The 24,543-nt window shown below is 44.9% G+C and overlaps 1 protein-coding gene across 1 annotated transcript in view; it reads right to left on the bottom strand.

Moving 5' to 3' along the window:
- Positions 1 to 24,543, bottom strand: part of LOC137525345 (zinc finger protein 721-like) — a 103,988-nt gene that overhangs the window by 59,640 nt on the left and 19,805 nt on the right. The window contains exons 4-9 of the mRNA XM_068246400.1: positions 24,261 to 24,371; positions 10,055 to 10,230; positions 8,524 to 8,784; positions 1,950 to 2,023; positions 1,713 to 1,853; positions 775 to 1,652 (exon numbers count right to left, since the gene is read on the bottom strand). Coding sequence (XP_068102501.1) covers positions 775 to 1,652; positions 1,713 to 1,853; positions 1,950 to 2,023; positions 8,524 to 8,784; positions 10,055 to 10,230; positions 24,261 to 24,371 — 1,641 coding nt within the window. The remainder of the gene's footprint in view (positions 1 to 774; positions 1,653 to 1,712; positions 1,854 to 1,949; positions 2,024 to 8,523; positions 8,785 to 10,054; positions 10,231 to 24,260; positions 24,372 to 24,543) is intronic.

Raw genomic sequence — 24,543 nt, 5'->3', positions numbered from 1 at the left:
AATAAATATATATATATATAAATAAATATATATATAAATATAAATATATATATATATATATAAATATATATATATATATATATATATATATATATATATAAATATAATATAAATATATATATATATATATATATATATATATATATATATATATATATATATATATATATATATATATATATATATATATATATATAAATATTTATATATATATATATATATATATATATATATATATATATATATATATTTTTATATTTTTATATATATATATATATATATATATATATACACACACATACACAGTGGTTTGCAAAAGTATTCGGCCCCCTTGAAGTTTTCCACATTTTGTCACATTACTGCCACAAACATGAATCAATTTCATTAGAATTCCACATGAAAGACCAATACAAAGTGGTGTACACGTGAGATGTGGAACGAAAATCATACATGATTCCAAACATTTTTTACAAATAAATAACTGCAAAGTGGTGTGTGCATAATTATTCAGCCCCCTTTGGTCTGAGTGCAGTCAGGTGCCCATAGACATTGCCTGATGAGTGGCAGGTCAGGACAGCTCCATCTCTGGATGTGTTTAAATCCAGGCTGAAAATCTACCTGGGATAAGCGGAACTGAACAAGCCTGTTATTGGCCACTGCACTCCACTCACCATACTCCCTACTTCCAGCTGTGTTGGGGAGATGGAGAGCAGTATGCTGCGGCCAGTTCAGGCTCACTAAAGGTGAAGTTATGTTTCACTGACTCTTATTTACCAAAACATTTGTACAAAACATTTCCCACACTCAGCACATGAATACGGCTTCTCACCAGTGTGAGATCTCTCATGTCTGAGTAGATGTGATTTATGCACAAAACATTTCCCACATTCAGCACATGCATATGGCTTCTCTCCAGTGTGAGATCTCTCATGGATGACAAGATTTGATTTCTGTACAAAACATTTCCCACACTCAGCACATGAATATGGCTTCTCACCAGTGTGAGATCTCTCATGGATGAAAAGATGCGGTTTCCGTAAAAAACATTTCCCACAATCTGCACATGAATAAGGCTTCTCACCAGTGTGTGATCTCTCATGGATGACAAGATGTGATTTTTGTACAAAACATTGCCCACACTCAGCACATGAATACGGCTTTTCACCAGTGTGAGATCTCTCATGGATGACAAGATGTGATTTTTGTACAAAACATTTCCCACACGCAGCACATGAATATGGTTTATCACCAGTGTGAAATCTCTCATGGGTGACAAGATGTGATTTGTGTACAAAACATTTCCCACACTCTGCACATGAATACGGCTTATCACCAGTGTGAAATCTCTCATGGGTGTCAAGCACTGATTTCTGTACAAAACATTTCCCACACTCAGCACATGAATACGGCTTCTCTCCAGAGTGAGATCTCCCATGTCTGACAAGGTCTGATTTCTTTACAAAACATTTCCCACACTCACTACACAAATATGGCTTCTCTCCAGTGTGAGATCTCCCATGAATGACAAGGTCTGATTTATGTACAAAACATTTCCCACACTCAGCACACGAATAGGGCTTCTCTCCAGTGTGCGTTCTCTCATGAATGACAAGGTCTGATTTATGTACAAAACATTTCTCACACTCAGCACATGAATACGGCTTTTCACCAGTGTGCGATCTCTCATGTATGACAAGGTTTGATTTTCGCACAAAACATTTCCCACACTCAGCACATGAATACGGCTTCTCACCAGTGTGAATTCTCTTGTGTTGGCCAAGATTTGATTTTGTCACAAAATATTTCCCACACGTGGAACAGGAATGAGACCCTCCAGCAGGGGGAGAGCTGTGCTGGGTATGAGGCCCCTCAGGATTAAACAGGTGAGGGGGGTCTGGGGGAATATTTGGGGTAACCAGGATATCTGCAGGAGACTCTTGTCCAGTGACATCATCATCCGTTGTACTGTCTGTGGATACAGAGAGACGAGTCTCTGAGAGGTTCCTGATTCCAGGACTCCGAGCTGCAAATAGAGAAACATCAACACTACTTGTTAGATAATTCGGAGGGGAGGAACAATTATCATTAGGGATGGTCAGTGAGCTGCTGATAATCCCAAGTTGAGGCAAAGTTTGTGCAGACTGGAAATGGAGCAGAAGCAGTAGCTGCATATCTCTCAGTGTTCTCCCCAGAAATATTTTCTAGCCGGGTGGTATGAAAAAGTAGCCAGGTGGGGAAGCAGGTTACGCTGGGTGCTGCTGGGTGAAAAAGTAAGGTAACACTGAACGGAAGGGGAGTGTCACACTGGGTGGGGAAAGGTCTACATCATGCTGGGGGCTGGTGGTGGTGGGGAGGTCACACTGGGTGGGGAAAGGTCAGCATCACGCCGGGTGGTGGTGGGGAGGGGGAGTGTCACACTGGGTGGGGAGAGGTCTACATCACGCTGGGGGCTGGTGGGGGGGGGGGGGGGGGGGGGAGATGACTGTTTTGAGTAACAAAATGCTACCATAGGGCACTTTGTCATAGTGGTTCTCTGCTCGCTGGCATTCAGCAAAGCTCTGTAAATGCCATGAAAAGTGCCTCAGTGTGAATGGGGCCTTAGTGCTATAGCCCCATCATCACATATATGACCAGACATCATTAACCACTCCCTGCATGCAATGTATGTGACTAGGGTTTCAGCAGTATACCGATATACCACAGTTTGGTTAAGCATGGTAATCAAACCATGCACAATAGCGTTTTACCGGTTTACGGTGGGGGAGTGGCAACGCAGCAGCGGGGATGCGAAGCAATGGCGGGAGCACGAACAGCGGCAGGGGTAAATAGATTTGCTCACTTCGCCCGGGGTCCTGCGTGCGTGTACTACATACTTATTCCTACTTTCTGTCCTTGCGTTCCATCTCCCGCTGTTACAGGGAGATGGAATGCAAGGACAGGAAGAAATGAGTAGTAAGTAGACGCGTGAAGGCCCCCCGGCAAGTGAGTATTTGTTTACACCTGACGCTCCGTCCCGCCGCCCCCCACACCTGGCTATCTTTACTGCGGGCACCTATTCCTGGCTATATATGCACTGGCTGCACTGATCCCTGGCTACCTATACTGCTGCCACCTATTACTGGCTACACCTATCCTTGGCTACCTGTACTGCTGCCACCTATTACTGGCTACACCTGTCCCTGCTACCTGTACTGCAGCCACCTATTACTTGCTACACCTATCCCCAACTACCTATACTGCGGCCACCTATTACTGGCTACACCTATCCCTTGCTACCTATACTGCGGCCATCTATTACTGGCTACACCCATCCCTGGCTACCTATATTGCGTCCACCTATTACTGGCTACACCTATCCCTGGCTACCTATGCTGCTGCCACCTATTACTGGCTACACCTATCCCTAGCTACCTATACTGCGGCCAACTATTACTGGCTACACCTATCCCTGGCTACCTATACTGCGGCCAACTATTACTGGCTACACGCATCCCAGGTTACCTATACTGCAGCCACCTACTACTGGCTACCTATACCGCTGCCACCTTTTACTGACTACACCCATCCCAGGTTACTTCTACTGTGGCCACCTATTCCTGGCTATCTACACCACGGTCACCTATTACTGGCTACACCCCTCCCAGGTTAGCTATACTGCGGCCACCTATTACTGGCTACCTATACCGTGGCCACCTATTGCTGGATACCTATACCGCAGCCACCTATTACTGGCTACACCCATCCCTGGCTACCTATACGTCGGCCACCTATTACTGGCTACTTATACTGCGGCCACCTATTGCTAGCTACACATATCCCTGGCTACCTATACTGCGGCCACCTATTACTGGCTACACCTATCCCTGGCTACCTATACTGCGGCCACCTATTACTGGCTACACCTATCCCTGGCTACACCTTTCCCTGGCTACCCATACTGCGGCCACCTATTACTGGCCACACCTATCCCTGGCTACCTATACTGCGGCCACCGATTACTGGCTAAAGGAGAGACCAGGTGACTCACCAAAAGAAAAGCGCAATAGAACTGCACATTCTATTCTGTGTCCGGCCCCAGCAAAGTTCATGTGGTTGAGCTGGTCTCTCTGCTAGGAGCTTTCTCTGCCTCTCCAAGCCACTGATAGGAAGGAGTGGAGGAGGGGGGCAGAGATGTGTCTCTGAGTGACAGTGATCTTTCCCCGCCCCTCCACACAACTGATCGGAAGGAGCTGAGGAGGAAGGCAGAGATGTGTCTGAGTGACAGTGAGCTTTCCCCTCCACACAGCTGATATGAAGGAGCTGAGGAGTGGGGCTGAGATGTGTCTGCATTCCGCTGCCAACTGTTATGTGCAGAGGAAAGAGCTTCTGCTGTAGACTGCGGCTAATAACAACAGCCGGGCAGGGACATAAATCAAGTGAGTAAAGGCTCGTACACACGCTGGATTATTAGGAATGACGGGTCCGTCAGACCCTCCCACTGGGCGGGCGTTCCAGCGACAGTCCAGCGTGTGTACAGTCAGTCTGCAGACTGATACGGCTGTTTCTGAATGATCCTCCGGGCGGATCGTTCAGAAACAGCCTCATCAGTCTGCAGACAGACTGTACACACGCTGGACTGTCTGCCGAAAACAGAGGTGCCGACAGACCCGTCGTTCCCTGCAGTCAGGCATGTGTACGAGGCTTTAGGCTCTGGTGAGAATACTAAACTTTGCATAAAATTAGCATTCAGATGGCACCATCTCAGAGTTACTGGCATGTCAAAGACCATCACACGTTATCAGCCTGACTGAGAACTGCAGAAGGTGGAGCTCATTACAGGTGGCCAATCACATGACTAAAACTTTAGCTTGCATGAAAATTTTATGTAGCTGGGAGTTCAGCCAATCTAATGCATTTCCTGACTAATCTGATTATCTGCATACAATCTGCATTACATTTGCATATACAGAGTTATTTGCATGTCACTGACCCCTCCCACACCTAAAGCATTGGCCATACATTGAGCAACAGTGAATGTAGAGCTTGATGAGACAGCGGAAGCAATGTGTTACTCCTGTGACAACAGACCTATATGTACTTATAGCAAGAGATCTGTGTTATGTTTGTAGAGCAATGTGGTGTCACTTCCACATTCTTATTACCGCTGTGTCCTCGTGTCACTCATATGCCCCGTGTAATGTACATGTTTCTCTCTCTTATTCCCAATTAAGCAAATGAAGAAGCTGTGACTAGGAATGTATATAAAAGGAAATAAATCTGCACCGTGTGCTCCTCAGTGTTGTTCACAGATTAAAAACTTACTCAATTAATATATCCAATAAGTTGGATCGCACCTGTTAAATAAGTGTGCGTACCACTTTAAAAAATTAAATATAAACAGAACACAGGTCGCGCAACAAACATCAGGTATAGATGAGGCACAAAATCATTACCTCCAGCAACCAAAGTCCTAATGCTGGGAATACACGGGTCGATTCGGCGGCCGATTAGCTGCCGGATCGACCCCCGCTGCGTCCCCGCTCGCGAGCGGATCGATTACCACTCGTCCTCGCCGGTGCTCCTTATCAGCTGCTCTATTCCCTGCCATTGTCCGCCGGCGGGGATCGAGCAGCGTGATTGGACAAGCTGAATATTATCAGCTGGCCGAATCAGCTGCTTGATACACGGAACAGAAACGTACCGTGTATCCCCAGCATAAGACTCAAAAGGGATCGATATAGTGTAAATCCGTTTTTATTTTAAAAAAAACTACACTACACTAATGTTTTAAAATAAAAAATGGATTTACACTATATCAAGCCTGTTTTTAGACTGCTTTCACAGTGGGACGTTACAGGCGCACGTTAGAGCAGCCTGTATAACACACCCCACCGCACAGTAATGAAAAATCAATGGGCTGTTCACAGTGCCCACGTTGCGTTACATTGTAACGCTGCACCTCAAGATAACGTACTGCATGCAGTACTTTATACGCGGCTAAGCCGCGTTAGACTGCTTGCACATGCTCAGTAATGTTGGGGAGGACGGGAGAGCGGCCAGGCACATGGCTAATTAATATTCACTGCACGGTGTGACGTGCAGTGTTTACTTCCTGGAGCGTCCGCTCTGTGCGGCGATTGGCTGGCGGGACCACGTGATGCCGCAGGCATCCAAGAGTACGCGTCACGGACGCCAAAGTGAGCTGCACAACGCGGCTCACTCTGACGTCCACATCCAGCACCACCAGGCGTTGCGTTAGGGGCACGTTATGCCACCATAACGTCCCCTAAAACGCAACGTCCTGGTGGGAAAGTAGCCTTAGTCTTAGGACCTTGGTTGCTGGAGGAAACCACCGTGATATATGCATTAAGCGCTGTCTGCTGATCTGTGTTGGGTCGGCCAGAGAATCTGGTGAGAAGCTTAAGTGACCGGTCGGTGGTGGTACACTGGGTGCCTGTGTTTTGTCAGTGAGCACTGGTGATACTGTGGATGCTTAAAGGGATACTGTTGGGGGGGGGTCGGAGGAAAATGAGTTGAAGTTATCCGGGGCTTCTACTGGTCCCCCGCAGCCATCCTGTGCCCGCGCAGCCACTCACCGATGCTCCGGCCCCGCCTCCGGTTCACTTCTGGAATTTCAGACTTTAAAGTCTGAAAACCACTGCGCCTGCGTTGCCGTGTCCTCGCTTCCCCTGATGTCACCCGGAGCGCACGGCGCAGGCACAGACCATACTAGGCCTGCGCAGTATGCTCCTGGTGCCATCAGCGGGAGTGAGGACACGGCAACGCAGTCGCAGTGGTTTTTAGACTTTAAAGTCTGAAATTCCAGAAGTGAATCGGAGGCGGGGCCGGAGCATTGGGGAGTGGCTGTATGGGCACAGGATGTCTGCGGGGGACCATTAGAAGCCCCGGGTAAGTTCAGCTCATTTTCCCCCGACCCCCCTACAGTATCCCTTTAAAACTATACAGTTACACTATTGCGATGCCAATCTTGTTTTACATGTATGGAGCTGTGAAGATCGGGGGAGGAATACATGTGAGATATCTGTGAGCTGGCAAGGCCAGAGGCGTATTTTGCTGATCCCAACCTGGTCAGCCATAAAATCTGGTGAGCGTATACTGGTACTATTAATGCATGGAAGTCTTTTGAAGTACTTAGAACTATCAGCACACTGAAGGACATTTAAAGGGATTTTATATGGACATTTGTTGGCTAATGTTTATGCAAAGTTGGAGGGACAGTATATTAGAGGCATAGTTTAAATACTATGATGTGCCTCATCTATAGCTGATGTTAGTTGAGCGACCCGTGTTCTGTTTTTATTTAATGTGACTGGGGATGGTCTGAAAAATCCATCAGAATGCCGATCTCTAAAACGGAAATGCCGCATTACAGCAACTCAGAAATGTCAGCCAATCACTGAGCTCAGAAGCATCGGACCAATCAGAGAATGCAGAATATTTCTGTGGAAATGGGAATCCCGCGAGATGCCTCCGCATTCTCTGATTGGTCCAATACTACAGAGTATTTCTCAGTCCTGTGATTGGAGTAACAATGTCAGGAAATGACTGTGGAAAACTGAACACCATGGTCATTTAAATGCCCCCCCTCCCCCGTTGTATAGATGGCCAGATGTTTCCCCACCCCCCTTTGCAGCACACCATTGGCCAGCAGCAGGCGGCCCTTTATGGTGGATTGGATTTGAGACGGAACCCTCCACCCAATTTGAGGAATTAGCTGCTAGTTGCAGCAGCACCACTAGTGCCGTTCCACATGGTGAGAACTGCTGCAGCTGCTCCTGTCACAGGGGCTGGATTCTCCCCAGAAATTAGTGATGAGGAGGGAGGCGTAGGCAGGGATGGTACCTCCCTTTCACTGCCCATTGGGTCACCCTACATGGTGCTGGGAAGGGTAGGAATCGTGGGGCGGCATTTGGTCTGGTGGAGCCGCCCCAGAGGGTCAAATGTAAGCCAGTCTAACTCCCTTCTGCCACCTCCTCTGTCCCATTGGGCGTAATGACTTGTAATTTACAGATATCCGTAATGCAAGCTGTAATTATAACTTTGAGTCGATTACAGAAGTGCATTTTTTTATGAATGCCCTTGCCCAGAATCTCCCTAGCAACCATAGGAAACTCTGGCCACACCCTTCCCTATATAAGGCGGATGCCATCTTGGATTAATCCCTTGCGGTTATTCAGTACTGTGTGAGAGGTTATGCTGGAGAATGCAGTGCTGTGTATTTGCATTTTGTGATTGATTTGTGCTCATATGAGACTCACTGAACCTATTATTGATAGTTTAGTGACTCAGTTAGAGAGCTAGCTTACCACTTGTTAGCTTTACCATTTTGTTAGAGAGTTAGCTTACTGCACTAGTGAAAGCAAGACGTTTTGAATCAGGATGATGCCATTTATTGGCTAACTTATAAGAAGTAAGCTTTCAGCTGTGAAGCCTTCCTCAGACTCGACTCCTGTATACTGGCAACATGTAGAGCGCACAGCTTATATGCACTGGACATTAAAAGGAGATACATTTATCACTCACCAATACTCATCCCAGTAATAATGTCCTCTTCACTAGTCCTTATCATGTCACTCTCCTCCATAGACTGCTCATCACTCTTCACATATGTTTTGTCTCCTTCCTTTTTAATTGTCCCCATCATGCCACTCTCCTCCATAGATTGTTGATCAATCATCACATACGTCTCTTCTTCTTTAATTGTACTCATGATATCACCCTTCTCCACAGACTGCTGATCACTCCTCACATATGTAATTTGTTCTTTAAGCTCAGATCTCAGTTCTGAAATGGATACAAAATTATAGCTGTGAGATATTAGCACTAATAAAGCACACAAAAGACCATATATTGCTAGGGGGTGATAATATTCCATAAGCTGTGGTTTCCGGCACATTCAGCACCACAGTCCTCTCTCCCGGTGTGCCTTGCTCATCATCTGGTGCTTCTCTCCTCCTCTCCATGCACACATTCCTGGGAGGTTACAGCAGTGCCGGCAGCGGTAGATGGAGGAGGATGTGAAGAGAGAACAGCTGGAGATATAGGAAGATAGGAGCTGAGGCCTGCAGCTAATTAGCTATGAATTATCATTACTTATGGCTCTGGCAGCTGATGAACTGGGCAGATGGGACTGCAGCTCCATATCCTGACCCTACCTGTCCATCACCTACTAACCTCAAACCTTCTAGAGCAATAGCAACAAATCTAGCAGCTGGGACAGTGCCAATACGAGGACAGAAGCAGCAGAGGCCACCCAACCACTATCCAGCTGCAGCCTCCATCTTCTCTACCTGTCCTATCAGCCACGCCCCTTGTTACCTGGCTCCACCTCTTAGCTGTGACCCAACAGCCATCATCTTTGTGCAGACTCCAACCTCACCCACTGTGAGCCACCCAACACCAGTGGCTCCTTCCTGACTGCACATTGGCTTCTTCTCATGAGAGATACAATGGATACGGTCATATGGTGCACCTGTCTCATCTGCTGAAAATGGACACAATGCACAGATCCTGCTCCTTCAGGACCTCCCTCCCTGAGACCTCCACTGATCCACAACAACTCCATTGTACATCATTGTAGTTATGACTGTTGCTATGAACAGCTGCTGGGAAAAGCTATCAGGGAAAGTGTCCCTCTTCACAGGGAAGAGATACCGGCCTGCCTTCCATAACGGCTGGGATAAACATGAAACACCTCTGACAGCACAAGAAGTGAGGGAAATCCAGAGATAAGGTAACACAGAGAGTGTGCATACGTGTGAGGCACCAGCTGGAGGTGGGAGCTGCTCCACGAGGATCTTATGGGCTCAGTATTCCATGGCATACAAGATCAGCCAATCAGAGCTCCGCACTATTCACAGATTATATTATTCTCTAGGTCTCCCTCCCTAAGGGGCAATTATGTAAACTAACCCCCCACATAGATAGTTTGTATCATTCTCAGGAATAAAGGCAACTACCCTAACAATAAAAATACTACTCCCTGCAAGCTCTCTCCATAGAGATGCATGCGCCTGGATTCCTGCTCACACCCTTTTTATCGCTAAATTTTCACCCTTTTCCTCGGTATAGAAGTCAGACATCTCATCACATGTCACTCCAGCCATTGATAACATAGCGATGGAGCTCAAGGAGTGGTCTGACTGCTGACTGGTCTGTTGGGTGACTAATATCTGGAAGACTCGGGAAGCCATCATAAAGGCATTAAGAGGCACCCAGTTGTATATAAAACTGAGTTTAAAACAAATAAAAGAGAAAAAAGGGGAGGTAGCTTACCTAAAGAATGATAAATTCATATACATAAATATAATTAATTTTTAATAAGCACAGGCAACACGTATTGTGGGTCTCTGCCCACTTCCTCGGGCCAAATAAAGTGCTGAAAGGTTACAAAACCCAGGTGCATCAAGTAGTCTCCCTCCCCAAGTTAACAAGGCAGATGTGCCCCCAGTATTAGGTAGCCCCCCTCCCCAGTATAGATAGCCACTATTAGGCAGCCCACCATCCCCATTAGAGATAGCCGGATGCATCCCCAGAACTAGGCAGCCCACCAACCCCAGATTAGATATCACAATGTACTTTGTGTATTTAGCAGTACCCCTAACCATGTTAGATAGCTATATGTACCCCAGTATTAGGCATCCTCCCCTTGAATATAGGCTGATGTTCCCCTAGTATTAGGATACCCCCCTCCCAGGCTAGATAGCCAGACGTACCCTAAGTATCGTCAGCCAAATATACCCCAAGCCAGAGCAGTGCTTTTCAGCGCTGCTAGATTTGGGCGCAGCCGGCGCCTCCATAGACTTCAATAGGAATCATTCCTATTGAAGCGCTTAGTGAGTAACGTCGGCTCTGTCAGAAGACAGAGCCGAAGTTGCTTAAAAACATAATAATTCGGCCTCCAGCAATCGCTGGACGCCGAATTATTTCATTCCCCCACTATCCATGTCGGCCTGGAGGGGGAATAGTAATTAAATCGGCCCGGACTTGTGCAGAAGCAGGATCAGCTATATACCGCTGTATCCTGCGCCCAAGTCTACCGGCGCCGATTTCAAATGTACGCACCCCAAGCAGTCTCTGTTATCAGGACAGGCAAGTGTGCCCCCAGACCCTTTCCCCAAGTCAGACAGGCAGCCTCCTCCCCAGGATAGGCAGATGTACCCCCAGTATTAGGTAGTCTCCCAAACATGCAGAGTCATAACTCTGAAGTGTTCGGGGAGGGGTGGGGAATAGGCACACCCTCAGGGCTGCACTCCCACAGACTGGTGCCCCCTGAGCCTCTGCCCTGGTCACTACCCAATATTACTAATACCCCAGGAGGAAGCTGAAAACTGGGGGGGGGGTGATTGGGGAGATACGGCTACACTGCACAGTAATATAGCAATGTTGGGGGCAGAATAGGCTATACAAGGGTAAATGCCAGCACTGGAGGGACATGGCTGTATTCAATATATATATTCTCTTGTGATGTGACTGAACGATTACTAGGAAGGTGAGATCCGACCCATAATCTATGGTGAATGTAGGGGGAGCAATAGAAAACTGGCAAACAAGTCACAGCAGTTATATATAAGTCTCATCAAGGGGGATGATCAGGATAGTGACAGGTGTACTATGTCCTCCTCTGTAACAAAGCATGTCCACCCCAAACCTCTGCTCTGCTCCATATATAACAAGATTCACACAATTACCTCTTCCAGCCGCGTGTTCTCTCACCTCCAGCAACTTCTCTTCCTCCTGTTACATCACTTCCTGTCTTTAGATTAATCTCCTCCTTTCTGTGCGTTCCACGTGGGAGATGTGAGAGCGACACCTTGTGGTGAATAAGCTAACTGCAAGCTCTTTTTGTGGAATCACAAAATTCATGTAGAATCACAAAATCATGTGGAATCATGCAGTCAGCCTTTAAATGCTATTATTGATATTGATGATGATTATTATATTTTTTTATTATCAATCACAGCACAACTCCCTTATCTTCATGTCTGTTGGACATTTCACAGGATGAACTTTGCCAATTTCAATGTATTTTGCTAAATCCACAGAAAACACAGGCAAAATCAAACTCAGTTTAACGCAGGTTATTGATGCCAAAAACCGCAAAGCTCACAAACTTGGTCATTGAGTAACTGAGTAATTGTGTGTGAGGGTTAGGAAAAGTGGGCGCAGCCAACACCAGCCAAATACATAATCAAGGCAATGCCGGGTCATCAGTGGGTGGAGACAAATACACATTTCACTGAGAAAATGTAAACTGCAGCCATTCTTACACTGTTAGCGGTAGGGTTCTCAAACTTTGCACAATTGGTCACTGGGTGAATGGGATGAATATTCAGAAAAGTGGGTGGAGCCTACAAAAGCTAATCAAAATTCACCTATTGATTTTCAAGGGGAATATGTAATTGCTGCCATTCTTGCACTGTTAATGGCACAAACATTAAACCTGGTACAGTTGGTCATTGGGTGACTGAGGTTCAAATTTAGACGAAGAGGTGGAGCCACAAACAGCCAATCAGATTTGTTCAATCTCAATGCAAATTATTGATGCCAAGACCGCAAAGCGCACAAACTTGGTCATTGAGTAATTGTGTGTTAGGGTTAAAAAAAAGTAGGCGGAGCCAACACCAGCCAAATACATACCCGAACAATGTCAGGAAATCAGTGAGTGGAGAAAAATACAAATTTGATTAGGAAAATGTAAACTGCAGCCATTCTTACACTGTTAGTGGTAGGGTTCTCAAACTTTGCACAGTTGGTCACTGGGTGACTGGGATTAATATTCAGAAAGGTGGGTGGAGCCGACAAAAGCCAATTAAAATCCACCTATTGATTTTTAAGGGGAATATTTAATTGCTGCCATTCTTGCACTGTTAATGGCACAAGCCTCTTGCACGGTTAATCACCTGTACCTGGTACACTTGGCCATTGGGTGATTGGGGTTCAAATTCAGAAAAGTGGTGGAGCCACAGCCAATTAGATTTATTTTATTTCAATGCAAATTATTGATGCCAAAGATCACAAAGCTCACAAACTTGGTCATTAATTAATTAAGTAACTGTGTGTTAGGGTTATGAAAAGTGGGCGGGGACAACACCAGCCTGATACGTACCCGGGCAACGCCGGTCGTCCAGCTAGTCTAAAATATATGAAAGTCTAATGTTTATCAGTACATTACAGAAAATAATGAACTTTATCACAATATGCTAATTTTTTGAGAAGTACCTGTATATATATATATATATATATATATATATATATATATATATATATATATATATATATATATATATATATATATATATATACACACACACACACACCTAAAGGATTATTAGGAACACCTGTTCAATTTCTCATGAATGCAATTATCTAATCAACCAATCACATGGCAGTTGCTTCTATGCATTTATGGGTGTGGTCCTGGTCAAGACAATGGGCTCTATTCTCAAAGACTTCCCGCATGCGGTAAAGTACATGCGGGAAGTTTGCACCCAAAATACCGTCAAGTTGGGATTCTCAAAATGTTCCGCATGTTTTTTCCGCATGCGGAAAAAGTGTGATAAAAGTGCGGGATTCATGCGGTAAAATTTCCGCAAAAGTCGGTATTTTCCGCAATAAAAGATCAATTCTCAAAGATGTTCAGGCGCATCATTTCTTCGTTAATTACCGAATTTTTATCACCTACAAGTAGTAGGTGATATATTCCGCATCCCATTGACTTTAATGAAGTGTGGAGGCTTAAGGGCTGTGTTTGGTGGACTTTAACTTTTTTTTTTTAAACACTTTTTCATGCGACCTTTTTACCGCATGATTCCCGCATGAATAATGGCCGTTTCCGCATCTTTTTTCCCGCATGCGGCAAACATGCGGAAAATGTTAGTGAATGCTGAAAAAATGCGGAGTTTACCGCTGGCGGGAATTTACCGGTAAAATTTTGCGGTACTTTTGGCTCTTTGAGAATAGAGCCCAAACTCCTGAACTCTAAACTGAATGTCAGAATGGGAAAGAAAGGTAATTTAAGCAATTTTGAGCATGGCATGGTTGTTGGTGCCAGATGGGCCGGTCTGAGTATTTCACAATCTGTTCAGTTACTGGGATTTTCACGCACAACCATTTCTAGGGTTTACAAAGAATGGTGTGAAAACGGAACAACATCCAGTATGCGGCAGTCCTGTGGGTGAAAATGCCTTGTTGATACTAGAGGTCAGAGGAGAATGGGCCGACTGATTCAAGCTAATAGAAGAGCAACATTGACTGAAATAACCACTCATTACAACCAAGGTATGCAGCAAAGCATTTGTGAAGCCACAACATGCACAACCTTGAGGCGGATGGGCTACACCAGCAGAAGACCCCCCCCCCCCCCCCAGGTACCACTCATCTCCACTACAAATAAGAAAAAGAGGCTACAAATTGCACAAGCTCACCAAAATTGGACAGCTGAAGACTGGATAAATGTTGCCTGGTCTGATGAGTCTCGATAGAGTCAGAGTTTGGCGTTAATAGAATGAGAACATGGATCCATCATGCCTTGTTACCACTGTGCAGCCTGGTGATGGTGGTGTAATGGTGTGTGGGATGTTTTCTTGGCACACTTTAGACCCCTTAGTGCCAATTGGGCATCGTTTATATGCCACAGGCTACCTGAGCATTGTTTCTTACCATCTCCATCCCTTCATGATTGCCATGTACCCATCCTCCGATGGCTACTTCCAGCAGGATAATGCACCATGTCACAAAGCTCAAATCATTTCAAATTGGTTTCTTGAACATGACAATGAGTTCACTGTACTAAAATGGCCCCCACAGTCACCAGATCTCAACCCAATAGAGCATCTTTGGGATGTGATGGAACGGGAGCTTCGTGCCCTGGATGTGCATCCCACAAATCTCCATCAACTGCAAGATGCTATCCTATCAATATGGGCCAACAGTTCTAAAGCAGTGTTCCCCAACCCTGTCCTCAAGGCCCACCAACAGTGCATGTTGTGTAGAAATCCACAGAGGTAGTTAATCAGCTCTACTGAGACACTAATTACCTCACCTGTGATTGTGTGTGGTTTCCTGCAAAATATGGGCCTTGGGGACAGGGTTGGGGAACTCTTTTCTAAAGATTGCTTTCAGCACCTTGTTGAATCAATGCCATGTAGAATGAAGGCAGTTCAGAAGGCAAAAGGGGGTCAAACACCGTATTAGTATGGGGTTCCTAATAATCCTTTAGGTGAGTGTGTATAAATATATATATATATATATATATATATATATATATATATATATATATATACATATATATATACATATATATACATACATACATATATACACATATATATATATATATATATATATATATATATATATATATATATATATATATATATATATATATATATATATACATATATACATACATACATACATACATACATATATATACATACATACATACATACATACATATATACATACATATATATACATACATACATACATACATACATACATACATATATATATATATATATATACATACACATATATATATATATATATATATACATATACACACACACACACACACACACACACACACACATAAATATACACAGTGGCTTGCAAAAGTATTCGGCCCCCTTGAAGTTTTCCACATTTTGTCACATTACTGCCACAAACATGAATCAATTTTATTGGAATTCCACGTGAAAGACCAATACAAAGTGGTGTACACGTGAGAAGTGGAACGAAAATCATACATTATTACAAACATTTTTTACAAATCAATAACTGCAAAGTGGGGTGTGCTTAATTATTTAGCCCTCTGAGTCAATACTTTGTAGAACCACCTTTTGCTGCAATTACAGCTGCCAATCTTTTAGGGTATGTCTCTACCAGTTTTGCACATCTAGAGACGGAAATTCTTGCCCATTCTTCTTTGCAAAACTGCTCCAGCTGAGTCAGATTAGATGGACAGCATTTGTGAACAGCAGTTTTCAGATCTTGCCACAGATTCTCGATTGGATTTAGATCTGGACTTTGACTGGGCCATTCTAACACATGGATATGTTTTGTTTTAAACCATTCCATTGTTGCCCTGGCTTTATGTTTAGAGTCATTGTCCTGCTGGAAGGTGAACCTCCGCCCCAGTCTCAAGTCTTTTGCAGACTCCAAGAGGTTTTCTTCCAAGTTTGCCCTGTATTTGGCTCCATCCATCTTCCCATCAACTCTGACCAGCTTCCTTGTCCCTGCTGAAGAGATGCACCCCCCGAGCATGATGCTGCCACCACCATATTTGTCAGTGGGGATGGTGTGTTCAGAGTGATGTGCAGTGTTAGTTTTCTGCCACACATAGGGCTTGATTCACAAAAGAGGGGCATTTTCGCGCGAATTTTCGCATTGCGAATTTTTGTGCGAAACGATAACGTTTTCACGCGTAAACACGAATTTTTGTGCAAAATCGATATCGTTTTTGCTCAAAAATTCGCGTTTGCGCGCAAAAACGTTATCGTTTTGCGCGAAAATTCGCGATTGCACGCAATGCGAAAATTCGCGCGAAAATGGCCGTGCTAACAGTTAGCACTCTTTTGTGAATCAAGCCCATAGTGTTTTGCATTTTGGCCAAAAAGTTCCATTTTGGTCTCATCTGACCAGAGCACCTTCTTCCACATGTTTGCTGTGTCCCCCACATGGCTTGTGGCAAACTGCAAACGGGACTTCTTATGCTTTTCTGTTAACAATGCCTTTCTTCTTGTCACTCTTCCATAAGAGCCAACTTTGTACAGTGCATGACTAATAGTTGTCCTATGGACAGATTCCCCCACCTGAGCTGTACATCTCTGCAGCTCGTCCAGAGTCCCCATGGGCCTCTTGACTGCATTTCTGATCAGTGCTTTCCTTGTTCGGCCTGTGAGTTTAGGTGGACGGCCTTGTCTTGGTAGGTTTACAGTTGTTCCATACTCCTTCCATTTCTGAATGATCGCTTGAACAGTGCTCCGTGGGATGTTCAAGGCTTTGGAAATCGTTTTGTAGCCTAAGCCTGCTTTAAATTTCTCAATAACTTTATCCCTGACCTGTCTGGTGTGTTCTTTGGACTTCATGGTGTTGTTGCTCCTAATATTCTCTTAGACAACCTCTGAGGCCGTCACAGAGCAGCTCTATTTGTACTGACATTAGATTACACACAGGTGCACTCTATTTAGTCATTAGCACTCATCAGGCAATGTCTATGGGCAATTGACTGCACTCAGACCAAAGGGGGCTGAATAATTATGCACACCCCACTTTGCAGTTATTGATTTGTAAAAAATGTTTCGAATCATGTATGATTTTCGTTCCACTTCTCACGTGTACACCACTTTGTGTTGGTCTTTCACGTGGCATTCCAATAAAATTGATTCATGTTTGTGGCAGTAATGTGACAAAATGAAGAAAACTTCAAGGGGGCCGAATACTTTTGCAAGCTACTATATATATATATATATATATATATATATATATATATATATATATATATATATATATATATATATATATATATATATATATATATATACACACACACAGTACAGACCAAAAGATTGGACACACCTTCTCATTCAAAAAGTTTTCTTTATTTTCATGACTCTGAACATTGTAGATTCACACTGAAGGCATCCAAACTATGAATTAACACATGTGGAAGTATAGTACATAACCAAAGTGTGAAACAACTGAAAATGTCATATTCTAGGTTCTTCAAAGTAGCCATCTATTGCTTTGAATACTGCTTTGCACACTCTTAGCATTCTCTTGATGAACTTCAAGAGGTAGTCACCTGAAATGGTTTTCACTTCACAGGTGTGCCCTGTCAGGCTTAATAAGTGGGATTTCTTGCCTTGTAAATGGGGTTGGGACCATCAGTTGCGTTGTGGAGAAGTCAGGTGGATACACAGCTGATATTCCTACTGAATAGACTGTTAGAATTTGCATTATGGCAAGAAAAAAAAGCAGCTAAGTAAAGAAAAATGAGTGGCTATCATTACTTTAAGAAATGAAGGCCAGTCAGTCCAAAAAATTGGGAAAAAATCTTTGAAAGTATCCCCAAGTGGTCTCAAAAACCATCAAAAGCCACAAAGAAACTGGCTCACATGCGGACCGCCCCAGGAAAGGAAGACCAAGAGTCGCCTCTGCTGCGGAGGATAAGTTCATCCAAGTCACCAGCCACAGAAATCGCAGGTTAACAGCACCTCAAAATAGAGACCAGGTCAATGCCACACAGAGTTCTAGCAGCAGACACATCTCTAGAACAATTGTTAAGAGGAGACTGTGTGAATCAGGCCTTCATGGTAGAATATCTGCTAGGAAACCACTGCTAAGGACAGGCAACAAGCAGAAGAGACTTGTTTGAGCTAAAGAACAGAAGGAATGGACATTAGACCAGTGGAAATCTGTGCTTTGGTCTGATGAGTCCAAATGTGAGATTTTTGGTTCCAACCACTGTGTCTTTGTGTGACGCAGAAAAGGTGAACGGATGGTCTCTACATGCCGGGTTCCCACAGTGAAGCATGGAGGAGGAGGTGTGATGGTGTGAGGGTGCTTTGCTGGTGAAACTATTTGGGATTTATTCTAAAATTGAAGGCATACTGAACCAGCATGGCTACCACAGCATCTTGCAGCGGCATGCTATTATATCCGGTTTGAATTTTGATTGGACCATCATTTATTTTTCAACAGGACAATGACCCCAAACACACCTCCAGGCTGTGCAAGGGCCATTTAACCAGGAAGGAGAGTGATGGGGTGCTGTGCCAGATGACCTGGCCTCCACAGTCACTAGACCTGAACCCAATCAAGATGGTTTGGGGTGAGCTGGAGTGCAGAGTGAAGGCAAAAGGGCCAACAAGTGCTAAGCATCTCTGGGAACTCCTTCAAGGCCATTTCAGGTGACTACCTCTTGAAGCTCAAGATATCGATTTATTTTATTGTATTTATAAAGTGCCAACATATTACGCAGTGCTGGACATTAGTTAAGGTTACAGACAATATTTAGGGGTGACATACAGCAATAAGACAATACAGGAAAACATGAAAACCAAACCACGCAGCACAGTTATATGTACAAGGAAATGCTTAGTCAGTCACTGGATGGGTGCATAAAGATTAGGTAAATTGAGTTTACTCAGTTCCATAGGATGGGTGTACGTTGATGGAGGTGCGTGATCAGGTAGGAGACACAAGGAAGAGGACCCTGCTGAAGGCTTACAATCTAGAGGGAGAGGTAGGGACACGAAAGGATGACTCTCTAATTACCAGGCTGGGAGATGGATCCCTCTCTTTTCTCTCCCTCTCTTCTACTACTACTTCTAACTCCTCTTACTTCTCCTAAGTCTCCTCTTCTTTCATCACCCCTCACTCTTATTGCATTAGCAGGGGCTCCGCACACTTTATAGTGCGGACCCTCAAGACACCACTCTTAGCCTGATACCAACATCTAGGCCAAATCCCCTCCTACCCCTTACCCTTTATTATGCATGCTCCAAATAGCCGGTTTTATACCTCTGGAACACACTTGGGCTCATCATTAAGAAATCTTCCTTCCCACCCTAATTTTATTTTTCTTATTTTCCCTACCCCCTCCTTGATGTGCACTATTGTAGAAGGCAACTTTCGCTTGCACCCTGGACCCCTAAACATTGTACAAACCGTAATGTTGAATACTTTTATTCACTTCATTGCACTATATACTCAGCTCAGGTTCTTCTGTATGTTTAGAATATTATTTCGATACAATGTTATCTGGTTGTCTTGTTCTTCCTATGAAAATGTTGTCATAAACCCATGTTTTGTTACCCCCGCTAAATTTCAATAAAAACTTTGAAAACAAAAACCATAAAATATATATTTTTTTAACATAGCCAAGTTTATTGAAGCAGTAAGGCAAATACACATTATTGAGAGAGTACAATAAAGTTTCAGACGATAAATTAAAGGGGAACTGAAGTGAGAGTGATATGGTGGCTGCCATATTTATCTCCTTTTAAACAATACCAGTTGCCCGCCTGTCCTGCTGATCTATTTGGCTACAATAGTGTATGAATCACACCAGAAACAAGCATGCAGCTTATCTTGTCAGAAACACCTGATCTGCTGCATGCTTGTTCAGGGGCTATGGCTAAAAGTATTAGAGGCAGAGGATCAGCAGGACAGCCAGGCAACTGGTATTGCTTAAAAGGAAATAAATATGGCAGCCTCCACATCTCTCTCACTTCAGTTGCCCTTTAAAGACCTAGAATAGGCACATCAGGATACATATCTGCATGAAGCAATTGGCCTACTTTTAGATATACAGTATATTTCAAAAAAAAAAAAAAAAAAACACCCTATAAAAGTCATACACATTAACAGTTGCTTTAGATAGGCAAACTGGCTCTCCAGCTGTTAAGGAACTACAAGTCCCACAATGCATTTGCCTTTACGAATCATGACTGTGGCTGACAGACTCCTGCAATGTATTATGGGACTTGTAGTTCCTTAACAGCTGGAGAGCCAAGTTTGCCCATCACTGCCTTAGAGGATACAAAATAACCACCAGTAATATGAAGGAGCTCGGACGTCAGCTGGAGATTAATAACAGTGATGGGTACTCAGTATAGGGGATATATTATAACTTAGTGTGTGGGGAATTTATCCAGGTAGAGCAGATTTTGTCACATTAGATTGGGTACCTCTGCGGTGATATACTGCCTTGTGGAGGGGAAGCATCCGATTCACAGACCTGACCCACTCAGTGCACGATGGCGCTGTGGTAAGTCTCCAACACTTGGTGAGGAGTTAGCGAGCTATGTGACGCGTCTCTATAGCAAATTGTATCAGGAATTTTCCAGTAAAGGATTCAGGAAATATATAAAGGAGGCACACCTCTGGGGCAGCCCATATAGTCATTGAGGAATTTGATGACTAACACTGAATACATGATAACCTGAGGACAGGTCCACATCATGTGTAAAAAGCATTTGGGGCAGTTAGGCTGCATACCAGAGCCTTCTGTCATGCTGCTCTTACATTATGGAACTCCTTACCTCAGCAGTTCAGGACAGCTCCATCTCTGGATGTGTTTAAATCCAGACTGAAAACCCACCTGTTCAGTTTGGCAATTGCAGAAATATAATTTTATCCTCAGTGTTAATACTTCATCCCACTACCAATTACTGAATCTGAGAGAGCCTAAGCGCTTTGAGTCCTATGGGAGAAAAGGAGCTATAAAAAAAAGGTATTGTTACATTTGGATAGGCGTAAGGTAGGCTCGGTTTATAGCGTATAAGTATAGGAGTCGATCAGGTGTGTGGGGAGCAGCATTAGTCACTCGCTCCAGTGTCACATCCCACTCATCCTCTAAGATATCCCCTACATCGCTCTCCCAGGCCGTCCAGCGGGAGGCAGCACAGGGGCTGGCTGAGGATGGCATTATCATATTACACAGAGCTGAAATAAGCTGCTTAGATGATAGGAGTCATATTTGTAGGGAAGTTCTCACACTGGGTATACATTCCATGTGTGAGCTGCAGATATTTATAAAAGACCTTATGGCGCAGGTCAAACTCAGATACTCATCTGGAAAATGCAGTTAGCTTTGTGTACCTGCCTGCATACAGCCCAGCTGTGACCTTCCAGAGGGTGCAAGCACAGGGCATTGCGCACAGTGTTCCCGCCTGCATGGAAAGGAGAATGGCTGTGACCTTCCAGAGGGTGCAAGCACAGAGCATCCCGCACAGTGTGCCTGCCTGCATGGATGGGAGCCCGGCTGTGACCTTCCAGAGGGTGCAAGCACAAGGCATCCCGCACAGTGTGCCTGCCTGCATGGATGGGAGCATGGCTGGGAACTACCAGAGGGTGCAAGCACAAGGCATACCGCGCAGTGTGCCTGCCTGCATGGACGGGAGCCTGGCTGTGACCTACCAGAGGATGCAAGCACAAGGCATCCCGCGCATTGTTCCCGCCTACATGGACGGGAGCCCGGCTGTGACCTTCCAGAGGGTGCAAGCACAAGGCATCCCGCGCAGTGTGCCTGCCTGCATGGACGGGAGCCTGGCTGTGACCTACCAGAGGATGCAAGCACAAGGCATCCCGCGCAGTGTTCCCGCCTACATGGACGGGAGCCTGGCTGTGACCTTCCAGAGGATGCAAGCACATGGCATCCCGTGCAGTGTGCTTTCCTGCATGGGCATGAATGCGGCGGCAGCTCCAGGACCGCTTAATGCCAAATGGCGACAAGTCCTGGAGCTGCAGTTTGGCAGGGAACACGTGCACGCATGCACATTCGATCGATACTTGCTGGTTCCCGGAGCTCTGCTCCGTGATTAGCCTGCTAGCCGCGATCGCGGCTAGCAGACTACTACGAGCCGACAGGGGAAAGAATTCCCCTTTGTTTACAATTGTACAGCGCTGCTATCTCCTGCAGCACTGTACGAGGCACATTGGGCTGTCCCTCAGAGAGGCTCGATGTATGTGACCTCTCATAGGCTGATGCCTATGAGAGGCGGGAAGCAGTGCCGATCGCCATCCAATGGCTATTAGGACGGCACAGGAGGGAGGGAGGAAGAAAACTGCCTTTACTCAATTAAAAAAAAAAAGAGAGAGAGATTGCAGCAGCGATCAGATGCCTTCAGAATAGTGTCCTATTGACACTAAAAGGAGTAAAAATTAATTTGTGTGGTGAGTTGTAGGGCTGTGCAGCACCCTGACCAAGCTGCACAGCCCTGTATTGTAAAAAATGGCCTGGTCGTTAGGGGGTTGAACACTGCGGTCCTCAAGTGGTTAAAGACTCTGTTTGCATTTTACAATCTCAAGCTGAGGAACATGGAGGAATTACCTCCGGGTCAGAGCAGGCCTACCAGAATCTTACCAGGAGCTGATCCCTTCCATTAACAAAATATTTTCCTCACTTCTACCTGATGTACGATGGAACATTTTATCTGCGACAGAATTCAAGGAGCACTAAGACCACACTTGGCAAAAGTAGCTAAAAAGATGGTGATACTCCCTCGTCTCTTATACCTTATGCGGGCATTACCTCTGAACCCCGATCGTCCCCTTATCAATAAATTCCAGAAAGCAGTTAACGCCTTTATCTGGAATAGGAAACCTGACCGATTCAGGAAGATTTCTCTTTACAGGCGATCTGACTCCGGTGGACCTGGTGCCCCCAATTTTTGGCTCTATTTTCTTGCCACTCGCTTCACCCAGAACCTGCCCTGGAACAGAGAGAAAGACGCCTCTCCCTGGGTGGGTTTTGAGCGAACCTCTATATTACCCTACAACAGGGGTCTCAAACTCAATTTACCTGGGGGGCCGCAGGAGGCAAAGTCAGGATGAGGCTGGGCCGCATAAAGAATTTCACAATCGCGGCGCATCGCCGCCTCTGCCCGCCCCTCTCACTCTTCCTTTACAGAGAGGGGCGGGGAGAGGCGGCGATCCGTGCGGCGATTGACGTCAGGAAATGCCGGCGGATTGCCCCCCGGTGATTTGGGGGCTCTGCAGCCCTCGTTTAGCGGCAGGGATGCGGCGGATTACTTGGGAGCACTGAAGCAAACTATAAGGAAGCTTTTGTCGGCGAGGGCCACAAAATATTGTATCGAGGGCCGCAAATGGCCCGCGGGCCGCGATTTTGAGACCCCTGCCCTACAATATATCCTCGGAATTTACCTCAATACATCCTACATCAAAAACATTCAAAAGAAAAATCTTACCGTGGGGGACAAGCTAACGCTTTGGCATAGATATAAGGACACTTTCAAACTTATTTCATCTAAACCTCCCAAACTGTCGTTTATTGGGCATCCTGATTTTCCACCGGCATTCCTAAATCATGTGCTCTTTGACTGGTGGATAGCTAATGACTACACTACCTCAAACAGGTTTTGGTTAGGTGGCAAATTTATTACCTTCGACACACTACAGATTGGTAGAGATCTACCCAGGTCACAACATTTTACCGACGCTCAAATTCCACACTTTTTTTGCTTCTGCTACAAACTCTGACGGCTTTTATTCAATTGTACTTTTTATGAGAACTTCTTCCTGGCCTCCTCTCCTGCGGCAGGGGTCATTTCAGGGTTATATTCGCATATGGCTGGGGCCACCGCAGGACAGAAAACTAAATATATGCTGGACTGGGAAACTGATTTTCAAATGTCCCTGACTCCAGTAGAGTGGAGCAGATTGGGACTAAATCTTCAAAATGCCACTAAAACTCAGGCAATTAAAGACACAGCTATGAAAATATTTACCAGATGGTACAAGACCCCAGCCAGACTGTATAAAATATTTCCAGCAGTGTCTCCTTTGTGCTTCCGTGGATCCCGGGAGGAAGGTTCTCATTCATATTTTTGGGGTCTGCCCTATAGTGAAGAATATATGGGATAAATTTATGGAAGGTTTTAAATATCTAACTAGTATAGAACTTACGCTTAATATTCAACAGGCTCTGATCTTTGCCCCTAACCATAAAGTTCCCAAAAACCGGAGGAGAGTATATAATGGGTTCATTAGCTCCATATTATGGGCAGTGGC

Source organism: Hyperolius riggenbachi, chromosome 7, assembly GCF_040937935.1.
Source record: "Hyperolius riggenbachi isolate aHypRig1 chromosome 7, aHypRig1.pri, whole genome shotgun sequence".
NCBI classification, from domain to species: Eukaryota; Metazoa; Chordata; class Amphibia; order Anura; family Hyperoliidae; genus Hyperolius; species Hyperolius riggenbachi.
Note: the sequence above shows the minus strand (reverse complement) of the source record. Positions and strands in the feature narration are given on the sequence as shown.